The 23,323-nt window shown below is 40.0% G+C and overlaps 1 protein-coding gene across 1 annotated transcript in view; it reads right to left on the bottom strand.

Moving 5' to 3' along the window:
• Nucleotides 1-23,323, bottom strand: part of LOC134754462 (triple functional domain protein) — a 364,706-nt gene that overhangs the window by 244,349 nt on the left and 97,034 nt on the right. The window contains exons 15-21 of the mRNA XM_063690796.1: nt 20,651-20,858; nt 15,796-16,024; nt 15,291-15,522; nt 10,770-10,970; nt 8,519-8,784; nt 8,010-8,177; nt 7,544-7,670 (exon numbers count right to left, since the gene is read on the bottom strand). Of these exons, the coding sequence (XP_063546866.1) occupies nt 7,544-7,670; nt 8,010-8,177; nt 8,519-8,784; nt 10,770-10,970; nt 15,291-15,522; nt 15,796-16,024; nt 20,651-20,858 (1,431 nt within the window). The remainder of the gene's footprint in view (nt 1-7,543; nt 7,671-8,009; nt 8,178-8,518; nt 8,785-10,769; nt 10,971-15,290; nt 15,523-15,795; nt 16,025-20,650; nt 20,859-23,323) is intronic.

Here is a 23,323-nt window from a genome sequence, read left to right on the forward strand (position 1 = left end):
GCTAATAGTAGTCACACCATCCAGTATGTTACGACTAAATTAAATATATGTAAATTTATATAAATTTCTAGGTAAATCGGAGGCATCGATTACGCGGATTACGAGAGAAGGTGGTACATCCTGAGGTTTTATGCAAACCAAAAATAAAAAAGAAGATGCAATTAGACGATTTTGACCTATGTGGTGATACGTAAGAAAATATATGAATGATATACGGCAAAAAAAGTACCGACTATAAAAAAAGTGTAGACCAAATAAATGGGTTCTGATTTTGAGTACGGCGAATAAAAGTAGATGTAAGTCAAACGAGTTGCCAATCCACATTGTTCAGACTATACTGAACTGTTGCCATATAAATGAGAATAATAGCGCCCTCTTGACGATGATCATATATTCCTGGTCAGGCTTTATATATATATATATATATATAATTCTTTTTTCTATCTATCTAGATGTCTTTATAGCGGCTGTAGTACTTAGTCGACCAATACCAGCAAGTATTCGTTATTGGGCAAAGGACCTAATAAATACGGTGCGACATCTATTCTATCCAAGCCTCATCAGGGATAGCGCCTCGTTTCATGTGTTTCGCAGCAATTAGTAAACCAAACATCCTTTACATGCTTCGACCAGAAAACTTTCAACCTTAGCTTAATACTTTTCATAGCAACTATGCCTGGGTGGCCCAAATGCGCTGCGTCTAGAACTCTTTTCCGCAGTTCACGAGGCAACAACCTGGCTTCCTCTAAGTAAAATATCCTCAAGGAAGCAAAGTTCAGACTCGAACACTTTATAGACTTTGACCAAATCGTCCCAATCATAATAATAAATGCCCCTTGTGAATTTATTCAATTCCTAATCATTTTTGGAAGAAGTTATAAATGAAATAGATATATCTTGCCCCTTGTGAATTTATTCAATTCCTAATTATTTTTGAAACAAGTTATAAATGAAATAGATATATCTTGAAATTTAATGTTTTATTATCCATAGAGACTATACATTGATTTAAACTTTCACGATTTTTACTCATTATTATTTATCTCCACGGGACTTAATCGCGTAAAATAGTTTTAAAATGTACCTCCGACGTTTCGAGGACGGCGTTGTCCCCGTGGTCTCGGAGAAGACTGGCTAAAGTTGACATCAACATCTTCTAGGCGCGCGAGTTTTTCGAACTACCCGCACTTGGTCTTGTTTATTAACTTGAACATTTTGCGCACTAGGGATGCTACCGGGTCGACACAAAAAAGTGCGGGTAGTTCGAAAAACTCGCGCGCCTAAAAGATGTTGATGTCAACTTTAGCCAGTCTTCTCCGAGACCACGGGGACAACGCCGTCCTCGAAACGTCGGAGGTACATTTTAAAACTATTTTACGCGATTAAGTCCCGTGGAGATAAATAATAATGAGACTATACATCTCTGTTGTATTGCAGTAATTATTTTTATTTCATACCGAACAATAATTCTATTAAGTTCTAATAAAAATACATAATATAATTCTTCTATTACCTTAGACTCATTTCCTGATTTAATCAGATTCACTTCTTTTTCATTCTTTTGGCGTTTATTAAACTTATTATCATTTTGTTTGTTTTCAAGTTTCCGTTTTTCAAGTCGGCGCCGACAAAGCGCAATAAAATGCCCCAATTTCCCGCATGAATGGCATTTTTTCCTTTTCGCTGGACACTCATGTTCTGCCGTTGGGAGTATCATTAGACCACATCGTTCACATTTGTTAGCTTTGCTTTTAATCCCGTCTCTCTTTCCTCGTAAATTTCTTTCCCTTGAACTTGCACCTTGATTAAAATGGCTAATTCTATTAATTTCAGTTAATTGTTTCTTCTGTTCTTATCCGCTCAATTGCTGTACTACTATTTCTGACGTATTAGCTTCCGTAATAATCTGATCCAATGTCACGTCACCTCCCAAAGTCAATATTTTCTTCCTGAGTTCGGAAGCCGCGCACTTCTCTACAATCTGATCAATCAAATGCTCATCAGTATTTGTAAATTCACATTTACTCGCTTGGTTCCTTAATTTTATAACAAACTTTTCGAATCGCTCTCCTTCTTCTTGTTTAAGTTGGCGGAAGACATATCTTTCGTAGATTTTATTCTGCTTTGGCTTAAAGAAGTTGTCTAATTTTTTAATGGTTGTCTCATAGACATCCACCCCTTCGACTTGTTCTACCATTGCTCCAGGCGTATTATAAATAATTTCCTGGAGGCCTAGCCCCCCACCGAGTAGCAAAGTTGCTCTTTTTCTCTCATCGTCCGTAATAGCTGAAGCCTCGAGGTATATGTCCAATGACCTCTTCCACTTTTCCCAACGGACCGCAACTGTAGCATTATCTCCTTCAAGGTCAAGTTTTTCGGGTGGAGGTAAAAGATTCGCCATGATGGAGTTCAATCGGGACGACCTGGAAACAACCATTGCTGGTTATTTCTGACTTCATAATGTCGCAACATTTTAAATCATAACAGACATAATATGTAGGATAAGAGCCAGCGTAACACATTCAGCCGCAAAACATTCAAGTATGGTTCACATGTAATGTAGGCCCATACAGCCGCAAATATTCAAGTATGGTTTACATATAATGTAGGCACATACAGCCGCCAAACATCCAAGCATGGTTCACATGTAATGTAGGCCCATACAGCCGCAAAACATTTACGCATGGTTCACATGTAATGTAGGCCCATGCAGCCGTCAAACATCCAAGTATGGTTCACATGTAATATAGGCCCATACAGCCGCAAACATTCAACTATGGTTCACGTGTAATGTAGGCCCGTATAGCCGTTAAACATTAAGTATGGTTCACATGTAATGTAGGCCCATACAGCCGCCAAACATCCAAGTATGGTTCACATGTAATGTAGGCCCATACAGCCGCAAACATTTAAGTATGGTTAACATGTCATGTAGGCCCATACAGCCGCAAAACATTTACGCATGGTTCACATGGAATGTAGGTCCATACAGCCGCCAAACATCCAAGTATGGTTGACATGTAATGTAGACACATACAGCCGCAAAGCATTTACGCATGGTTCACATGTAATGTAGGCCCATACAGCCGCAAACATTCAAGTATGGTTCACATGTAATGTAGGCCCATACAGCCGCCAAACATCCAAGTATGGTTCACATGTAATGTAGGCCCATACAGCCGCAAAACATCCAAGTATGGTTCACATATAATGTAGGTTAAAATTTTAAGCTACCTTTGCACCCTAATTAAAAATCAATATACATAATACTAGCAGTTGGCCTTGAACTGAGAACTCGCCAAGTTATCGCTATAAGATATAAGAAGAGAGATCGATTCAATTCCTTACACCTACCTAGTCATCAGTGGATTTAAAACCTCGTGCGATTCATTGGTAAGGTCTGTGTGGAGCCCTTAACTGACAGATTTAAGTCACCATAGAGATTAAAATAACCTGTACCTGTGGTAAGCCGTAATCCTTCTTGTATAATGACGCACTACTCACAATAGGTACTTGTTCGATCTATTGCTATATGTAAGACACACAACTACCTGCTGACCTAAAAAATGAGCCGTGTGACGAAGCATTTAAGCGCAAATTGAGAAACCTTTTGTTGGATAACCCTCTGTACTGTATAAGTGACTTCATGGAATTAAATTTGTAATGATATATGTAATTTTATTTACGATTCAAATGATTTATTGTATTTTAAAAATGACATTTACTTCTTTTGTGATATTTTATTTTGTTTGACATTTAATGATGATTCTAAATTGCTAAGTTTGACATCTATTTTTGACATGTTTTTGTTTATACATACTTATATGACGATCATTATTGGGAGAGAAAATTATTTTAATTTATTTTGTATTTTTTAGTATGTAATGTTTGACCATGGTCGTCAAACATTACATTACATAAGAAGATAAGCATAATTTTGACATTGATGCAATTTTATAGTGTAATTTTTATCCTGAAATAAATAAATTTAATCTAAATCTAATATAATAAACGTGTAAACGAGCACTTTAATTTGACACCAAACTCGACCATACTTGCTTGCAAAGATGACCCGAATAGCAATAACCCTCACAAATAGCTTTTTGCCCTTCTAGGCTCTTGTAGTTCCATAACCCATTAATCGAACCTGCTCATAATATGATGAATAAAATACATATAATGCCTTCAACAATATAGTTACCCAATTTCATTTAAATTAGAACAAACTTACTAAAGCCATTGCGTTACAAACCATCTCCTGACAGCTTAACTCATCGAAATGCTGGGACGCACCCCCAGCCAGCGGCATGTTCCAAGATGAATGAAAGAACTTCGCTTTCCTCGCTCGCTGGTTCGATTTTAACTTTGTTGCCAGATATGACAAAGCCCACTCAAACAAATAAAAACTAGGCTATATAACACTAAGCACGTAACAACAACCCAGTGTTAGTAAAACATTTGGTCCTCAATTCTCCTACCAATTTTGTACCTACGCGGGCCTCACATTCTTCCCCCACCAAACGCATACCTACGCTCAATGATTAGTACATTTTTTTAGTAGATTAATTCTCTTGTCATTCTCATTCTGTTACAACTTTTTTTACCAAATTCTTGAATTTGACTGTATAACCTAGATAGGTACCTAAGTACCTACACCTAGCAATAAATAAAATAAAATAAATAAATAAATAAATAAATAACGTTTTATTTCAGGCAAAAAGTACATTCGTACACCCATATCAAGATACAATTTAAAAGTTAAAACGCCAAAAGAAGTAGTACTTAATAATAAAATAAAATAAGTTGAACAATTTAAATAGCATAAATTACACTATTTTTTGTTCCCGTTTTGGTGCACGGAAAGCCAGTGCCTAAACATATTGCAACTAATGTTGCGATACACCAACATGAGAATGGTGTTTTGCGAGCGGCGCATACCCTCCCAGAAGGAAGCAATGCGCGCGCGTATCACTGCGAAGAAGTCAGGAATTCTGGCTTCCGCGAACATGGTGGAGGCACTGCAGGAACGCGGCAGCCCCATCAGTGTCCGGAATATATTATTATACTGCACACGGATGGCGCTGTAGGTTTTCCTGCTGTACCTGACCCACAGTTGACAGGTGTAGAAAGAAAGACAATATGCATTAAATAATGTACATTTGACTCCCCTGCTACACCTGGCAAACCTACGGGCTATCATGTTGCCACGAACAGCCAGCGCTCTTCTCTCTCGTTCCATGTCACTGTCGTCCCTCATGTCGTCCGTCAGTATATGGCCAAGATACTTGAACCGCTGCACAACACGCACAATGGAGAGATTTAGTTTGACTTCTGGTATGTTATCCGGACCCCTTCCAGCCTTAAAAACCATGAGTTCTGTTTTAGCTACATTGTAAATCAGCCCGTGAGAATTAGCATAATTTTCACAGACTGAAACCAGCTTTCTAAGACCCTTGATGGAGGGGCTGAGCAGTACCATGTCGTCAGCGTAGCTGAGACTGTTCATACAGACGTCACCCACGTGACAACCGACCCCAGTGCCCCTCAACCTCCCCATCAAGTCATTGACGTAAAGGTTAAAGAGGTCCGGAGAAGTAAGTCCACCCTGGCGTACCCCGCATTCTAATCTATAGCTATTAGATGTCGTGTCACCCCATTTTACACAGTAATATAAATTTGTCTATGTATGTGTCCACCATGTCCAATTGTCCATTTCGCATGTTTGGACCAGGTGACAGTCGGAACGAGGCATAAGCCTGTTTATATATATTATACCTACCATACATAACATACATAAGGTTGTCTGGAAGAGAGCGCCCCTCAGCGACAAAACCGCCTGCCGTCACCTAGTCCCAAGCTTGTATTGTGCATTTTATTTTTATTTGTTCGTGCACAACAATGAATATTTTACTCACTTTTACCTACCTAATATATAAGTATCAGTTTAGTTTTAAGTATGTAACGTGTAACGTAGAAATATTAATAACACAACTTAGTTAAGTATCTATTAGGTATCAAATAAGATGTATCGCACGATTTTACATCTGTGGTACGTTATTTTAATCCTAGAAATATCCGACAGTGTTATCTGCATGAACTTTTTACAAGATTCAAAGCAATAGTTCAATCTTATTCTGGTACAAAGTACCTACATAAATAGTACCTGCCCCAGCAAACTTAACTCTAAGTACTTACGCTGCCGCGGTTGTTTATGTTATCCTGGTTCAATTACCTACCTAATCTACGTGGCAAGCTAGCTTGTAAGTAGATTATCTCTTTAAGGTTTTAAAAACTGTTGTACTTACTTAACTACCTTTTGCTCTCAGATTTCCTTTTTTTTTGTTATTGGAAAATAATTTGGGTTGCATGATTGATTTTGCACTAACCTTTACCCGTCGCCACTTGTAGTGCTCACCAAAGCACACTATTACACTCTCACTGGCTCGATTCCACACAAATGTCCGGCAGACGTCCGTTCGTAACCGTAACTGTCATCGGACTGACTACCCACATCCGCGTGCTCGAGACAGTGCAACAACTGTCACTATATCTAGGTATAGACAAACACGACACCAGTGATTAGCAAATGTAAGGGGGAAAAAACATCCCACCACATACCATCTGATGTCGTGAGTGTTGTGTGTAGGCAAAGTGACAACCAGGGACCGGCCCGCTATCCCTTATCGGGGTTTTATAAGGGTATTGCATAAGGCTTAACTCACCATACCCTTTGCCAGACGAAACCCTTTGTTTTGGTTTTAAAAACCCTTATATAAAGCTACCACATTTGAGTAATCGGTAGCCCAAATACCCTTACAAAACCCTTATCATCCGCTCACCAACACCTTGCATATTGCTTATAAGGGTTAGCCTTATCAAGGGCTTCCCTTTTAGCATATAAGCGTGCTAATTTAAGTCGTTTGTTCATAAAGCACACATTACTTCGAATCCGAGCGATCGTCGGCGGCGACGGCGGCGTTCTTTGACTAGGCACGTATTTTCTTTCCTTTTCATACACTACCGTAGATATATACTAATCCTGTCTCTTTCACGCAAAGGGAAAACTTTATAAAAAGCGCTTAAAGATAAGGGTAACCCTTATTAAGAGCTAGCCTTATTTTTGGTTAGCTTTTCGGTAAGGGTTATCAAAGGTAAGGGTATGAATGGGCTTGCAGTTCAAAAGGGAAAGTCTTTCAATGTATTAGCCGTGTTTAAGTGTCGCCCATTGAAAGGGTTTTATCGCGGAAAGGGTTGTCCGGTCCCTGGTGACAACCCTAGCGTACAAGTTAATAATCAAGATCAAGTGCGGGTAGTTCGCAAAACCCGCGCAGCAAGAAGATGTTGATACAATTCCTCGCCAGTCTGCCTGTGACCACGAACGTAAGTTTGTACGCGATTAAGTTCCGTGTTAGTTTTAAAATTATAAGTTCAGTTAATGTTTATGTGACCAACGTCACGTTTTAGCATGATGGTGATTTGATTACTAATGATAATGTCTATGTTACGTATAAAGGTATTTATTAAAGAATATGTTTATATCTACCTTTCCCTGCAAAGCCTGAGGCACAGAATTAGGGTCGGTGCGCATTTCTCGCAGGTAGCAAGTAATACATGTTTCCAAATCTTTGACATAAGCACGTTCAGTCTGGAGTAACTCAGCCATTATAAACCTGGAACCAAAACTATGAGTTACGCCCATCATCAAGCTATATCATGTACTAAAGTTTTTACAACACAATGTTGCTAATTGATAATATTATTGCCATATTTAAAACGTAGAGTAATATCAATCCCACACAGCCATACAATACCGAATATCAACTATTAATAAAATCCAGCAATCGTAATCATACGATAAAACCAATCAAATGAATGAAATTATAAAGGATAAACTATTCCTAATACATATGTACAGTTCGCAGTAGACACACAATAAATGATAAATGATCCTTGAAAATCCCGTTAGCATTGCATGTTGTGTGTGATGAGTAATATAGAGGTGCACGTACTCTTTCCTGCGGGCGCTGCGGCGCTTGTCGTCGGCGGCGCTAGCGGGCGGCGGCGCGGTGCGCGCCTCGCTGTCGGCCGAATGCGAGGACGCCAACGACGCCGCCACGCCGGAGTCGCTCTCCGCTTCGCTTTCGCCGCCCTCCATACTTCCACTAAATTCTGCATATCTGTAACGAGTTATTTCATTTTTTTTTAATCAACAACAAGTTAATAGGCATAGACTGCTACGCAGCCTTTAAAAGTTATAATAGGATCACACTTCCTATTATTCACGTTTTATTAAAATGACAAAGACCAAGTACAAAAACTGTGTTAAAATTAGTTCCTACTTCAAACTGGGCGTCTAGTTAGAATCTAGAGTAGCATCAAAGTCGTATTAGTTTGCGACTATAACTACATACATTTTTAAATTTTATAGAAGAATACTCAGCTGTGAGATATACAGTGGCAATACCTGTTCGTAAATGCTGAATTCACGAATTTGAGGGATATGAAGAAAATAGGATACCTGGCATCGACTGCGGCCACCCACTCCTTGATCTGCACGGCGTGCGGGTGGCCCTTCTCGACGAGGCCGTCGGCGAGCTGCGCCAACAGGCGCACCCGCTCGCGCGACTCCCGCGCCACGCCGGCCGCCGCCGCAGCCGCCGCCGCGCCGCAGCGCTCCTGCGTCTCCCGGATCCATTCCACGGCCGCGCGCGCTGACCGCTCAAACAGCGCAAATTGCTGGCACTGTTCGAGCCTCTTCTTCCGGACCGTCCAGTGTTCTAATACCTGCATCAACGCCACATTTCAATACAAACGCATTATTAAAATGGAACATAAATCGGTCACTGTTTATTACCGGTTGAACGAGCAACATTAGATAAGACATCGCACGGAGCTCCCGAATAAACATGAAGTTTATTCCGACGATGTCGCGCCTCATGGTACATGTGCGAACACTGTCCGGCTAACGGCCTGCCTGATACCATCACAAACTCAGAACAAAAGCTTCAGCGCGGATTCGCTGATGACACTCACAATGACAATAGCTAACACCGACTGCCAGTGGAAACCTTGTACAACGGTTACATTTAGATATACGAGTAACTACTACGAACTAATTCGAATTTTCCACTCATTTACTCTAAGGTTAGCTGGAAGAGATCCCTTATAGGGATAAGCTCGCCTTTGTACCTAAATTTATATGAATTTCATGTTAACAATTTTTGTTTTGTACAATAAAATGATTTACTACTACTACTACGAGTATTATAAATACATTACACATACTTGGAATGATATTTACATTTTCTAAACAACAACGTAACTGACACAATTTTAGTAACAATGTTTATGTTTTTATTTTAATTCTGTAAACAATCCGTTCAAATTGTCGTTCAGACTTTCGATAATCCAATAGGATTGCGGACATATGACATATCATCTTTTATAGTAGTCCATCTACACACATATCATAAACCCTATGTGTGGTGTACTGAAGTATGACCAGTGGGGGGACACTCCTCCTTTCGGTCAAACTCGGCTTCGTTCGCTTGATTGATTGATTGAATTTTGACAACCCTAAATAGCCGAAAGGGATAGTGCCATACATTGACAAGTAACTTTAAAAAAAAATTTTTGTGACACACTTTTATTGCTGACTGTACTTCTTCTCGTTTGCATGTCTATCGAGTACTTCTTAAGACCTTTCTAATGAGCCTAAACTTGATGTGTTTGTGTTTTTCCATCGAGGAGTTCCTTTGGCTACCTACCGGCCGGCTATCATCAGAACACCTCCATATGCTATATATAATATTATTGCATTGTCACCGGAATTACGATAGTACTCCAAATTTCAACTGAATCAGATACCGGGAAGTGGTTCAAATTTTAGTTAATATATATATATTAACCTTATATATATATATATATATAAGGTAGGTGAGTATGTACGCAGTGAAGCTAAACAAAAGTGTGTAAAAAGGGACAGCAGGATTCGACTGAATCGCAGTCAAACTTCGGGTTCGTAGGAAGTGTCCTTTCTGTACGGTAGTACTATTACTTATTCTGTGGTATGACGTAGCAACCTTGTTAAGTAGCAGCAACATCTGTTGGTATTCATAATTGATATTTAACTAAGTATCAACTTACAAGGTAATAAAACTGATATACCTAGAGTAATTAATCCGTAACCTTGCTATTAACCTATTATTGTAAATGCCACTTAGATATTAAAGGTCATCACTCGTGTACACTAGTATAAAACCCACAAGTTTTTCCAATTAGCATTCAGTTATTGGAGGTTGCATATGTGTGCTACTGGCACAATACATAGTAAACTTATTACGACAAGTACTGATGTCTAATGATATGTCAATAACTTGTAATATATTGTTCCACACGTAAACTAGCGTTTTAACTATCTGCTCCACATCTCTGCTGAACCAAGAGTAGGGTTCTTCTAATATCAGTAACTACCCGAGTGTTTCGTGTTATTATTGCGCCCTCCAACTCTAGCCACTTCATATGATGCGTTCAAAAACCGCAATTTACGACCAGCATAAAGATAAACTGTTTTGTTAGAACAAATTTCTTATTTGTGTAAATGTTTCTATTGCATAATTAATAAGTTCTCATTTTAAATATCAATAACGATTTTAAAATGACATCAAATTAAAGCATCTTTTTGGTCGCCGTGCTCACTATTAGAGTATAGTAGGTAGGTACTGTAACCCTAATAATGTATGGACTACTACAGGCAGACGCCGCCGCACCTTATTCTCCTGCGAGAGCAACGTGTCGAGAATAGCTCTGGTCTGGTCGTGATGCGCCTTGCTGGCGGCGGCGGTCTGGCCGTGCACCTGCGCCGAGCGCGCCGCGTATTTGAGGAACGTCTCGGCGGTGCGCCGCGCCAGCGTGCACGCCTTCAAGAACGCCTCCTTCTGCTCGCCGTGCTTCACTATTAGGGCTGCCACCTACAAGCAAAATTACACAGCTTTGTCATTAAAGCTTGTACTCCAAAAGACTAGTGGTGTAAGAGCGTGCGACTTTCAATCCGGAGGTCGCGGGTTCGAACCCCGGCTCGTACGAATGAGTTTTTCGGAACGTATGTGCGAAATATCATTTGATATTTACTAGCCGCTTTTCGGTGAAGGAAAAATCGTGAGGAAACCGGACTAATCGCAATAATCGGCAGTTGCTTTAGTAACACTGGTGCCTACGCCAATTCTCGGGATTAGTTGCCAAGCGGACCCCAGGCTCCCATGAGCCGTGGCAAAAAGCCGGGACAACGCGAGGAAGATGTATGTAGGGTAGGGTGGGAAACAGTGGCTCGGAAAAAATAACCGGGTACAGTGGCTCACTCAACCTAATTCCAACACGATAGAGGCGATATTGGGGCGACTGAGCCACTGTACGAGCTGAGCCACTGTTTCCTACCCTACCCTACTAAGTTATAATCACAGTACAGTAGGCCGAGCACATGATTGACGCGACAGTCGTCTTTTGCTAACTGTATAATTTAAAAGGGGACGGGTAGTAGGGCGGGCGGTAGAATCAGCACCACATACGCTACTTATTATTATAACGCGTGTTAAAATGTCGAAAATCGACTGTGAAATGCTAAAAACATTAATTGCTAGTGCACTTAAACCCTTAGAACTAAAAATTCGTGACTTACATAAAAAAATAGACCATTTAAACAGTGAAATGAGTAAAATAAAATCCTTTTTCTAACCAAAAAAAGTGATTCCATCATTGCGTCTGCGCCGTCAACCCCGATAACGACGAGTAATGCGTCAACACCGACCAGCCGTCCCGCTCCTGCTCCCACACATGCACCACCGCGAGCGCAGGGACCAGCAGCTGTGCAAACGAGACAGCGGATAGCCGCGCAGGCTAAACTGCCCATACGGACGAAGCGCAACGACCAAATAGCGAAACATGACCCGCAGCAAACAATGGCCGCTGTAAACATTGCGACGAACGATAATCACAAGACTGTAAACGAAATAAAAGATAAACCGCCGAATGAGACTATGGATTTAAAGGCTAGTTCTACAGTAACCCCTAATTTATTACGGGGCCCAGTATAAGGTAGAACAAATACAATCAAAACGAGACAGTTATAACTCGTTCAAAATTGGTATCCCAGTTGCAGTCTACGATAGTTTCCTTTCGTCGTCTGTCTGGCCTATAAACACCAGCATTTCTGAATGGCGGCCCTTTCTCCGCTCCAGGGAGACCCAGTCTCCCACCGACGAAGATACCACTGGCCAAATCGGACGCTAGCAAAAAGCGAGTGAATGTATTGCACCCAAACATAAATAGATTGGCCAATAAAACCTGCAGGTTAGAAAGCGAACTCCAGCTCCAAGAAAAGATCGACGTATTGTGCCTATCTGAGCATTGGCTCGAGACGAGCCAAACATCCTCGGTAAATATACTTAATTATCAGCTCCGTGCCCACTACTGCCGACCCTCGAGGATGGGTGGAGGAGTCTGCATATATACTGCCACTGACATACTGACCTTGGAACGCCGGGAAGTGACTGACCTCTCCGTAGAAATGCATTTTGAGGCATGTGCAGTTGAGTGTATCGGCCTTGACCTAATTATTATATGTATATAAAGACCACCTAGTGGTGACATCATGATGTTCTTAAATAAGTTATATCTATTGTTAAATTTTATTTTTATTAAAAATAATAATGTAATCATAGTAGGTGACATTAATATTGACATATTGACTATTTGTAACATTACTAAACAGTTACTAGATACTATTAAAACCTGTGGATTCAGAAATCTTATAAACAAACCGACTAGAACTACCGAGACGTCTAGAAAATGTATTGACCATGCTTATTCCAATATAATTAAGTCTGACATAAATAAAATAATGTGTAATGAAATGTATTTGTCTGATCACTTGTCTTTAATTATTAGTATTAATATTAATAACCGAATCCAATCGAATTGCCATGTATTAAAGCGAAAGTTCTCAGTTTGTAACAAACAGGACTTCACGCGAAGTCTTGATTTCCAAAATTGGGATGACATCCTAAGTAAAAATAGCTGCCCAGGTGAAAAGATGAAATCTATCATAAATGTTTTGAAGCATTATTTCGATGTTGATTTCCCAATTAGGTATCATCCAGTTAAAAAAAACCTACAAAGTTTGGGTCAATGACACTGTAAAAATACAAAGAAATAACATTCATAAACAAGTTTGGGAACAAATCAAATTATTTTATTAAATATTTTTGATTTGTGTTTTTTTAAGTAGTCACACTACTATATATAAATTAAAAACTGTAATAGATGTCATATATTAAAGAAAAAGTGACGAAGCCCTCCAGTGGTGAAGGCCGGATTCGAACCGGCGTCTTTAGCTATCGCGGCTAACGCCATGAACCCCTAGGCCACCCCGCCACGGCGGTGCCCGTCCGAATTTCTCGACTATATGCCATCTTAGTAAGACTAGGCGTCTTTGACCAGCTCTAAGGGCAAGCAGTGCGCGCTTGCACCTCCTAAACGAACTCGCCCTGCGTATAATCGATGGAAAACCCGTAGACTACCCAGCACAGAGTTTGTTTAAAAAACACAAAATACTTACTTTACCATGCATATATATACTCACAGCATGCATGTATGTAAGATCCAACATCACCATGTATAAATATAGCACTCAAGCCCGTGGGTCTCAAATGCGCAGGCGACCCAGGCTACTTGCTCCTAGACGCCGACTTGCCAAATCACGACGGTCACTCAGTATCATGGGGCCAAACTTATATAATGCAATACCAAACGAGATACAATACTCAAAAACTGATGCAATATTTAAAAACAAACTTAAACTGTTACTTTTAGATAAAGCTTATTACAGCATAGATGAATTCGCAAGTATACGGTAGGATCATTGACCCAAAGCCGGTACCTATATGACAATAGCAACAATGTTATTATTATCTCCTTCTGTGGTCGCTCCCTCATAACTGAGAATCGTGATTATCAGTGGATCTGAATGTTATTATTATAAATTGTATATATAAATGTAAATAGTAATTAAGTAATGAAATGACGTGTAATTGTATATGTTTCTTTTACCAATAAAGTACTGTATCACTGTATCACGGTAGTCTATGTCGCGGCGAGATACTCTCGCGCCAATCATGTGCTAGCCCGGCAGGCAATATTATAATCACGATCACGGGTATTTTTTATCACTGCGTATACATTTCGTGAGTGTCAGGATGGCGGGTGGACCTCGGCGATTTCAACGAAATATTTAAAAACATATTGTACCTTCAGTGTACCTCAGTGTACCTTTAATAAAAAACAGTGTACTTCTCTCTAAAACGAGATATTGAACAAAAAGGTCCACCCGCCATTCTAGCGTCAGGATGGCGGGTGGACCTATGAAATCTTGCATTATACCGCACTAAAAGTATGCAGTGTTTAGAAATCAGTATATCTATCCCTAAAACGAGCTAGGCACAAAACAAGGTCCACCCGCCATCCTGACGTCAGGTTGGCGGGTGGACCTATGAAATCTTGAATTATTTCACGCGAAATGTATGTATGTTATTGTAATAATTTTAGTGTACTTTCAGTGTACCACTGTGAACGATTAGTAGAAATCGGTATATTTATACCTAAAACGAGATATTTAACAAAAAAACCGGCCAAATGCGAGTAGAACTCGCGCACGAAGGGTTCCGTACCATTACGCAAAAATAACTGCATTTAAATAGTTATTTTATTCTTTTTTTAGTATTTGTTGTTATAGCGGCAACCGAAATACATCATCTGTGAAAATTTCAACTGTCTAGCTATCACGGTTCATGAGATACAGCCTGGTGACAGACGGACAGACAGACAGACAGAAAGCGAAGTCTTAGTAATAGGGTCCCGTTTTTATCCTTTGGGTACGGAACCCTAAATAGGTTAAAAAGGTCCCGCCATCTTGGCGGGTGGACCTATAAAATCTTGCATTATTTCACGCGAAATGTATGTATTTGTAGTTCCGTTTTTAAAGGTACCTTTTCAGTACCTGCTCCTAAGCATTACAACTTGAAATAAAAAGTTTATTTAACACTATTCTGCGAGTACTTGGATTATCGTAAATACTCAGACAGATCTTAATAATGTTGATATTTAAGTTTTAAATATGGCTAGATTAACGTTTTTAGGTATGATATTGTTGAAAAGTAGGTAAGTAAACACTTTATTGTATGAATAAGAAATATTTGACAGTAGATAGAACGTTGTATTTTAGGTGGTACAAAGCTAACCTGTGCCGCCTTATCAACAGCCTGAGACTGCGTGAGCTCGTCAGTGGAAGGAACGGCGGCGGACCCGCACCAGTCTTCATCCCTGCGGTACTCTCGTTCCAGCGAGTCCAATACCGAGCACACTTGCTCAGCGGTTTTGTAGAAATTGAGCGACGCCGTGACAAGCTTGTGTCTTTCCTCCGCACAAGTCACCAGGCGCTGCCAGCGCTCAGTTACTTCTTCTGAAATTTCTCTATAACAATCACATATTATAATATTAACATTTGGATGCTTTTGCGTAGCGTTGTAATATTTCAATTGTTATGACAAAGAATATAGACAGCACGATTTCAGCCCAGTTCTCTATGCCAACGAATTTACACAAAATCCAGCAACGATAAAGCCGCTGCACCGCGTCGCATCCGCTTCAAGTGAGTATGTAACTTTAAATTAAACAAAAGCATATTTTAACGGCACCTGAATCTGATGTAATAATATACATAGTAAGCCAGTGAGATGAAATTACCTGATAGTATGTGGGTCATAGTGGTTGGCGGCGCGCAAAGCATCAGCCCTGTATTTAACTTGCACCGCGCTCGCGTGCGTCTTCTCCACGGCCACTTGGAACTGGTCGTGCTCCCGTTTGAGCTGCTCCGCCTCCGCCAGCGTCCCGGGAATCGAGAACGAAGCCGCCAGCATCGCCTCCCCGTTGCGGATCCAACTCACCACCTGCGTGGCATCTTTTTGGAACTGACCTGTGTGATAGGATGTTGTGATTACTAATTGATATAAATTGTACACAAACATTAAATACCGCTATTATACAAGGACAAAGTTTAAATGAAACAAAACATTAGAAATAAAATGTAGCTAGGAAGAATTTTCCTTGTATGTTCTATTCGAGTAAATTGTAGACATAATGTTACATTTATAGTACCTATTGATAAACTATCTATTGTCCTTCACTCAGACTAATATGTTGGTTTTATTTGTTATAATGATTCGAATTTTTAATACCTACACCATACAGGTAAGAGCGTAGAGAGTCAGCATCAATACTAACGTATAGACGGTATAGAACAACGCCCCAAAAGTATCTGCCACCCTCTAAAATTTTCACAAAGAGAAATATACCTGTTCAGTTGTAGGCCCGGGCCTAGGGCGCCAAGACGTTAGGGGTGTTAGGTGCGGCAGCAAGCGAGATGAGTGCTGAGAAAGGGGCGGCTAGTAGTTACTACAAGGCCTGGCGCCTAGGGCAGCCAACACTGCAAATCCGCCACTGTCTAATAGACATAGACATAATTTATTGGTAATAAGGTATTAGAAAATGGTAGATACTTTTAACGCGTAATCTCATACTATTGATACTTTTTTTTGTTCACGGAGTGGGCGAATGCATTTACGCACCGTCCGTCCCCCCGGCCGCGGGAAGGATCATACTATTGATACTGGCTGTACTAACAATATCAATGACGGCCAAAGTGGTCAAATATATCGGAACACATCCATATTCATATTTATTTGATAAGAAAAGTGTGTTACAATTCATTTGGCCACTTTGGCCGATAGTGGAAGCCGCTCGACCCTAAATTCAAAGAAAAACCGCAAATCGATGTACAGGTTAGCCGTTTGGCACACGCATACTAGAGGTCAAAACAAAATTTTTGAGCCGCAGTTCCTATAAAAATTTCCCTTAGGAGGGGAGTGCTGAAACATTTTTTTTTTGTATGGAAACAAATATCTGTTAGTTCCATAAGTCTCGTACCACGGAGTAGGATGGATATGGCAAGTGGGCGTTCCCATGTATTGTATTTATTGTCGTGGTCGACTCACTTTATGCACAGACTGTTTTTAAGAATGGGTAATAATAACTGTATCAATAAATTGCTCTGATATTTAGATTAAAGTAATATTTAAAACTTGACAATTTAAAAGTGCTTGTTGCTAGGCCTATTTAAATAAAGAATATATTAACTATTGACTATGATCAGTAGTTTAACTACATACTTAGATGACGTTTATGTGACACGTATGTTTATGTAACAAAATATTCTTTATTAAATTTAAAATGCCGTATTGTATAAATCTTTCACGCGGAGGTATTTTCTATAACCAGAAAATATTATTTTAGAATGTAACCTGATAAACACAAAAATACAGCTTGTGTTGCATTATTTACGTAACGTAATACGTTAATAAAATTCTATTTTATTACTAAGAACCTAGAGTTCATACTCTTTTGTCATGATTCTTTATATTTGTCTAGAATATTCGATATCCTAAATGTAAAATAACTTACGCTACTCAAATGATACGGCGAATGCCAAATAGTCTTATCATGATGGGAAGCTTACAGTCACATATAACCTTTTGGTTTCGGACGTCACTGCCGTCATTGGTGTGTCAGTCAGTTCTCAACAGCTGGCTACTCGTAGGCGTGTAGATATCTCGGACTCACCAGTGCAACGTGACCGTAAGCTCCGTAACAAAATATGCGTAATCGGAGAGCTTACTTATACCGGTTTTTTTAGCCCTTCACTCGCGTATGACAAGCGATTTTAATTAAAAAAATAAGTTTATTAAAGCGCCATCTAGTGCTGAGTAGCTGCATTAGATTAGGGGTCGTCCAGAAATCATGTGATCGTTTACGGGGGGTGAGATCGGTGAGAAAAATATAATAAAAATATAAAATACGATGGGGGAGGGGGGGATCAGAGAAGATATCACGTGTAATTTTTCTTCAAAGCGGGAAAAATAGATACTCACAATTTGCGGGAGCTATGAGACGTTTTTCCTCAATCATCCGCCATTGCTATCAAAATCGAATGAATATGACATTAGACTTGCTTAGCGTCTAAGGGCTAAGGGTAGGTACCCGCATTATAATTAGGGGGGGGGGAGGTTGCTTTAAAATCAGCAAATATCACCAAGGAGGAGGGGGAGTCAAAAATAGGCCAAATATTGATTTCTTGACGACCCCTTAGTGTTAGGCGAGCTTTTGTGAAATAATTAAAGACCAGATTATGTTTCATAACTTTGACGTTATATTTTAGACCGTGTTATATGTTACCTATAGTTGATATTCATTCTAAAAAATGTTCACCGGTAAAACCCTATTGGAATGGCAAGTTGCTGTTAATGTATGCTGTGTTGCAATTAACTATGAATGTGAGTTTGGCGACACTGGTTTTTATACTAAAAAGCTGTCATTTCATATCCACTAGTTTATTAAGGGGTCATTCATTAATTACATCACACGTTTAGGGGGGGGGGGGGGGGGGTCAAGAAAATGTGACATGTTGTGACAAGGGGGAGGGGGTCACAAACTTTGTGACTTCACATTAACTTATTTCAATTATTTTATTCGCTGTACAGTTAAATAATAACAAGTTTTTGGAACGATTATCGTTTTTAATCGTTTAATTTTCTTTCCTAATCAGTTTTGGATTATAAAATTACTAATATTTCTTTTGTCAAAAATATTTTGATAAAATATTAATAATACTTAATTCGATTTGCCGAATTGCAGATTTTATTGAAAAAATATGACGTCACACCAGGGGAGGAGGGGTTTGCCAAATGTGACCAAGTGCGACAAGGAGGGGGGAGGGGTCAAAAAACCTCAAAAATCGTGTGACGTAACTAATGGATGAACCCTAAATTCGTGTCTCGTACACACTACAGTTTGTGTTTTAACTATTAAGTCCTGCTCATAGATCATAGAAAAAAATATGCAACGGTCATTTGCAAACAAATAAGTAAATTTTTAAATTAAAGAAAATATGGAAAATTTTAGACCTACGGCAGGACTCGAACCTACGACCATTGGAACACCGGTCCAATTGCTTCTGCCAACTGAGCTACGGAGGCCTACCAGATGTGTGCGAATTTTTCTATTTCTTCCCTCAACGCCTTAAGTAGACGCCTTGTGTAGTTGTGCTGCACAACTACCTGTAAGAATTAAGCTTAACAAAAATAAATTTTTGGAGTAACGCTTGCAGACGTTTTGTGCTTCATAAAAAATAAATAAGTAAATGTATGGAATAATACTTTATAGTTTAAACAAACAAACCATATGAGATGCAAACTCAACATATACTACCTCTTCAACATTAATTTAAAAGAATAATCCAACGGCATCTTTGTGAGGCATCGTCATAATAGTTTAATGTCATTATAGCGCTGCGATGGTGTGTTTATAGTATTAAGACCGCCTTTTGTGACGTGTTTTATAATAATTTTTAAGAAAAAAAAACCGACTTCAATGGGGGATGCCGCTGAAAGTTCACTTATTGTTGATGGTGCACTCTTAGATTCCAGACAATGAAATGAAAAAGACAGCATCTTTTGCCTAATAATGTAGAAAAGGAGGTAAAACCACCCACTTTTCTAGTAGCATTTCGTTTCTGTAAGGGTCGCAGTTCTAACCTAACCTACTTTTCTGATAGCATTTCGTTTCTGTAAGGGTCACAGCTATATAGCAATAGCAATAGCAGTTCTGTTCTGTGAGAATCGCAGTTCAAAACCCAACCACCCACCTAACCCACTTTTCTAGTAGCATTTCCGGGTCCGGATCAGAGTCCGGGTCCGTGTCCGGCTGTCCGGGTCCAAGTTGGGTCAGAGTTTGGTCCAGGTCCGGGTCCGAGTTGGGGTCCATGTTCAGACCCGGGTCCGGGTCCGTGTCCGGGTCCAAGTTTAGGTCTGGGTCCATAAGGAAAAGAACAAATCGCCAAACGTGAACTATGTGTCATTGAAGAGTTCCATTCTGATCATCATCAGCAGTTCCACTTCATCAAATGTCCCTTTTTAAAATGGAAGTGCTGGATTTATTTATAAAAATACAAAAATCACTATATGTATGCCTTTCACATTTGAGGAGTTCCCTCGATTCCTCATGGATCCCATCATCAGAACTCGAGCTTGACAAAAATGTGTCTTCAAAACCTAACTTGCTTAACAAACATAACGAAGAGGACAAATCGCCAAACGTGAACTATGCATCATTGAAGAGTTCCGTTCTGATCATCATCAGCAGTTCCACTTCATCAAATGTCACTTTTTTAAATGTAAGTGCTTGATTTGTTGATGAAAATACTAAAATCACAATATGTATGCCTTTAACGTTTGAGGAGTTCCCTCGATTCCTCATGGATTCCATCATCAGAACTGCTTTTTGACAAAAACGGGACCAATCTGTATGTGTATACTTACAATCTAAAAAAGAATTTTCAAAATCGGTCCAGAAATGACGGAGTTATGGAGTAACAAACATTAAAAAAAAAAAAAAAAAAAAAAAAAAAAAAACCGAATTGAGGAGGCTTTGAAATCTTGAAGTCGGTTAAAAATTGTGGTCGTATGAGAAAAAGGTAGGGAAGACTGACCCAGCTGGACGCACTGTTCGAAGCGCGCGCGGCGCTCCTCGGCGAGCTCCTCCAGGTCGAGCTGCCGGTCGTGCAGGAACTCCAGCAGCAGCTGCACGCGCGCCTGCGCGTCCAGCGGAGCAGGCTCCAAGCCCTCCGCGCCGCTCGCTCCCATCGCGTCCGCCGCCTCCGCGATGCCGCCCGCCAACTCCTGCCCTTGCTCTACCACCTCATAAACAAAACGCACATGTATGCCTCGTCAGAGAAAATCATACTATATTTGTCTTACACTAGTAGTACCACCCAAAAGAAAAGGATGAGTATAGTTTTTTTTGTTCTTATTTACTGACTGTTTTGATTTTGTGTTTTTTATGACATGTGGGCCATAATAACCACAGAGTGGGTGCCCCATGAGTCAAACCGGGGATCCGGCAGACCTCGTCGGCGATGGCGGGATAACTTGGACTCCTGTTTGAGTGACTGGCCAGATGTAGCTCAAAACCGGGAGGAGTGGAAGAAGAGGGGGGAGGCCCAGCAGTGGGACACAATAGGCACGTAATAATAATAATAATATTTACTGACAATTTGGTTTGACCAACTATAGCTATCTATACTTGTATTCATTAGGGGTTGGAATGTTAGTCAACAGCAGGTACATTCAGACACCTTAACAATTCTAACTATACTTTATATTGTATCATAACCGAGCGCGTAGTAAGAGGGAGAAATTAGGCCCAGTTGCACCAACCTTAAACTACGTCCAAAAGAGAGGTATGGGCACTGTGAATGACATCTCGCTTTGTGTGGTAGGGCACAGGACAGCGGATGTCATTCCAGATCTAGAGCAGAGCCCAACTGGGGAGGTACACCTTACAGAAAACTGCAGCCAAATAACACTAGTCCCTACTAATAGTGTTGTGTTCCTGCCGGTGAGTAAGGGTGCCAGAGCTAGAGGGAGAGGAGTGTTAGGATCGGCAACGCGCATGTAGCTCCTCTGGAGTTGCAGGCGTACATAGGCTATGGAGACTGCATAACATCAGGCGGGCCGTATGCTTGTTTGCCACAGACGTAGTAAAAAAAAACCATAATTGACGGACTGATCAATGTCACACAGACCTGTTGATCTATGACTATGACACTTCACATACAAAAATGTTTAGCGAACGCTTTAACGGTGACAGACGATTTGGTGCAACTGACCCTAAGTGATCGTATCGGCATTGTTCCTACAGGGAACTGAATATTTAGATGCCTGCTTTATTGGATAGATTAACATAGAAGACCATACGGTCTACGGTCCATTCACTCATACGAGTGAATGAATAAAATAACATAATTAATAATCCATTTCAGTCAAGGACCAGATATTATGATGAACTGCTCTCAATCTACGTTTAAAATGATTAACGAATTTACCCAGGAATAAAACGTAGCAAAATTCACTTTCCGTCTTCGTAAGCTAATATACTGTAAATTTCATCGACAGAACGACAAGCCGTTTTGTAGAACCGATTAAGGTGGTTCGACTAGGTTACCCAAAGCTTAAACCCCGCTAGTTGGCATCACTTTCGCAAATTTTCAGGTTTTTTTTTGCGGAATAGTGTTGGTATCTGTATACTTAAATAGTATTTTATACAATTGTGATATAATAGAGAGCTTTTCAGTCGAGTACCGTGTTTAAGCAACGAAGCTTGCTGAGTTGCTTAAGTTAAGGTACGAGATTGAAAAGCTTGATTATATCACTATTGTATACAATACTTTTTCTACGAGACAAAAAAATAATACTTTCAACTAGTAGAATCATATAGGTAAACAAACCAAAAGTATACAGCTAAGATACGCGAGCTGCCGCAGCCCGCGATACCTTCATACTCGTACGCGCCCCGGCCGCCGGGCCCGGCGCCCCCGGCGGGTTGGTCAACGACACCTCGTAACTCATGAGGCCCTGGTACCTGCTCCTTGCTAAATTCAATTTTAAGACAGTTTTTTTCTCGATTTTGACCACCGTAGCCTATGGAGACTAACAAGCAACGCTAAGTGGTTTTCGTAGGGTATGGATGTTGCTATATGAAGGGTGTCACATGCGTGTTTCTGACTTATGAAGCAATTGTTTTTACTACAACATAAAATAAAATGTTTTTGTTGGCCAACCAATCACAAAGCAGATGCATTGAATCGAGTCTCCTCGAAATGTATAAAGTTCTATTTTCAAAAATTATATAATTGACTAAACCGTATCGATAAAATTCTTATGCTTGAGTCGGAAGTGCCATAGACTATCCAACGTTGAAAAGAGTAAGGTTGTAGTGTTGCATGTGAAGTTGTTATACACAGATTATACTCGACGAGTAGAAAAAGTATGTTTAGCGCACTCTTTACATAAATATTGAACTATTATAATAAACATTGAATACTTCATTGTGCAAAAACCACCTTTAATGTCGACAGTGTTTCTGTCATGCTATTTCCTACTATTATCACACATGCAAACAGTGTTTCCGTGATGCTTGTAGTAGACAATTTCATGCAGTGTAAGTATGCTGCAATGGCGTTGCGGTATGTTCGTGGACATACGTGCAAGAGGATTCGGGTTCGAGACTGGTACGACAGGGGTACTTTTTTTGTCCTTTTTGTGTTATCTTTCTTATACCTTTTCTTCTTCAAATTCTTGTCCGATTCCGATATAACCGAAAT

The sequence above is a fragment of the Cydia strobilella genome, chromosome Z (genome assembly GCF_947568885.1).
Source record: "Cydia strobilella chromosome Z, ilCydStro3.1, whole genome shotgun sequence".
NCBI classification, from domain to species: domain Eukaryota; kingdom Metazoa; phylum Arthropoda; class Insecta; order Lepidoptera; family Tortricidae; genus Cydia; species Cydia strobilella.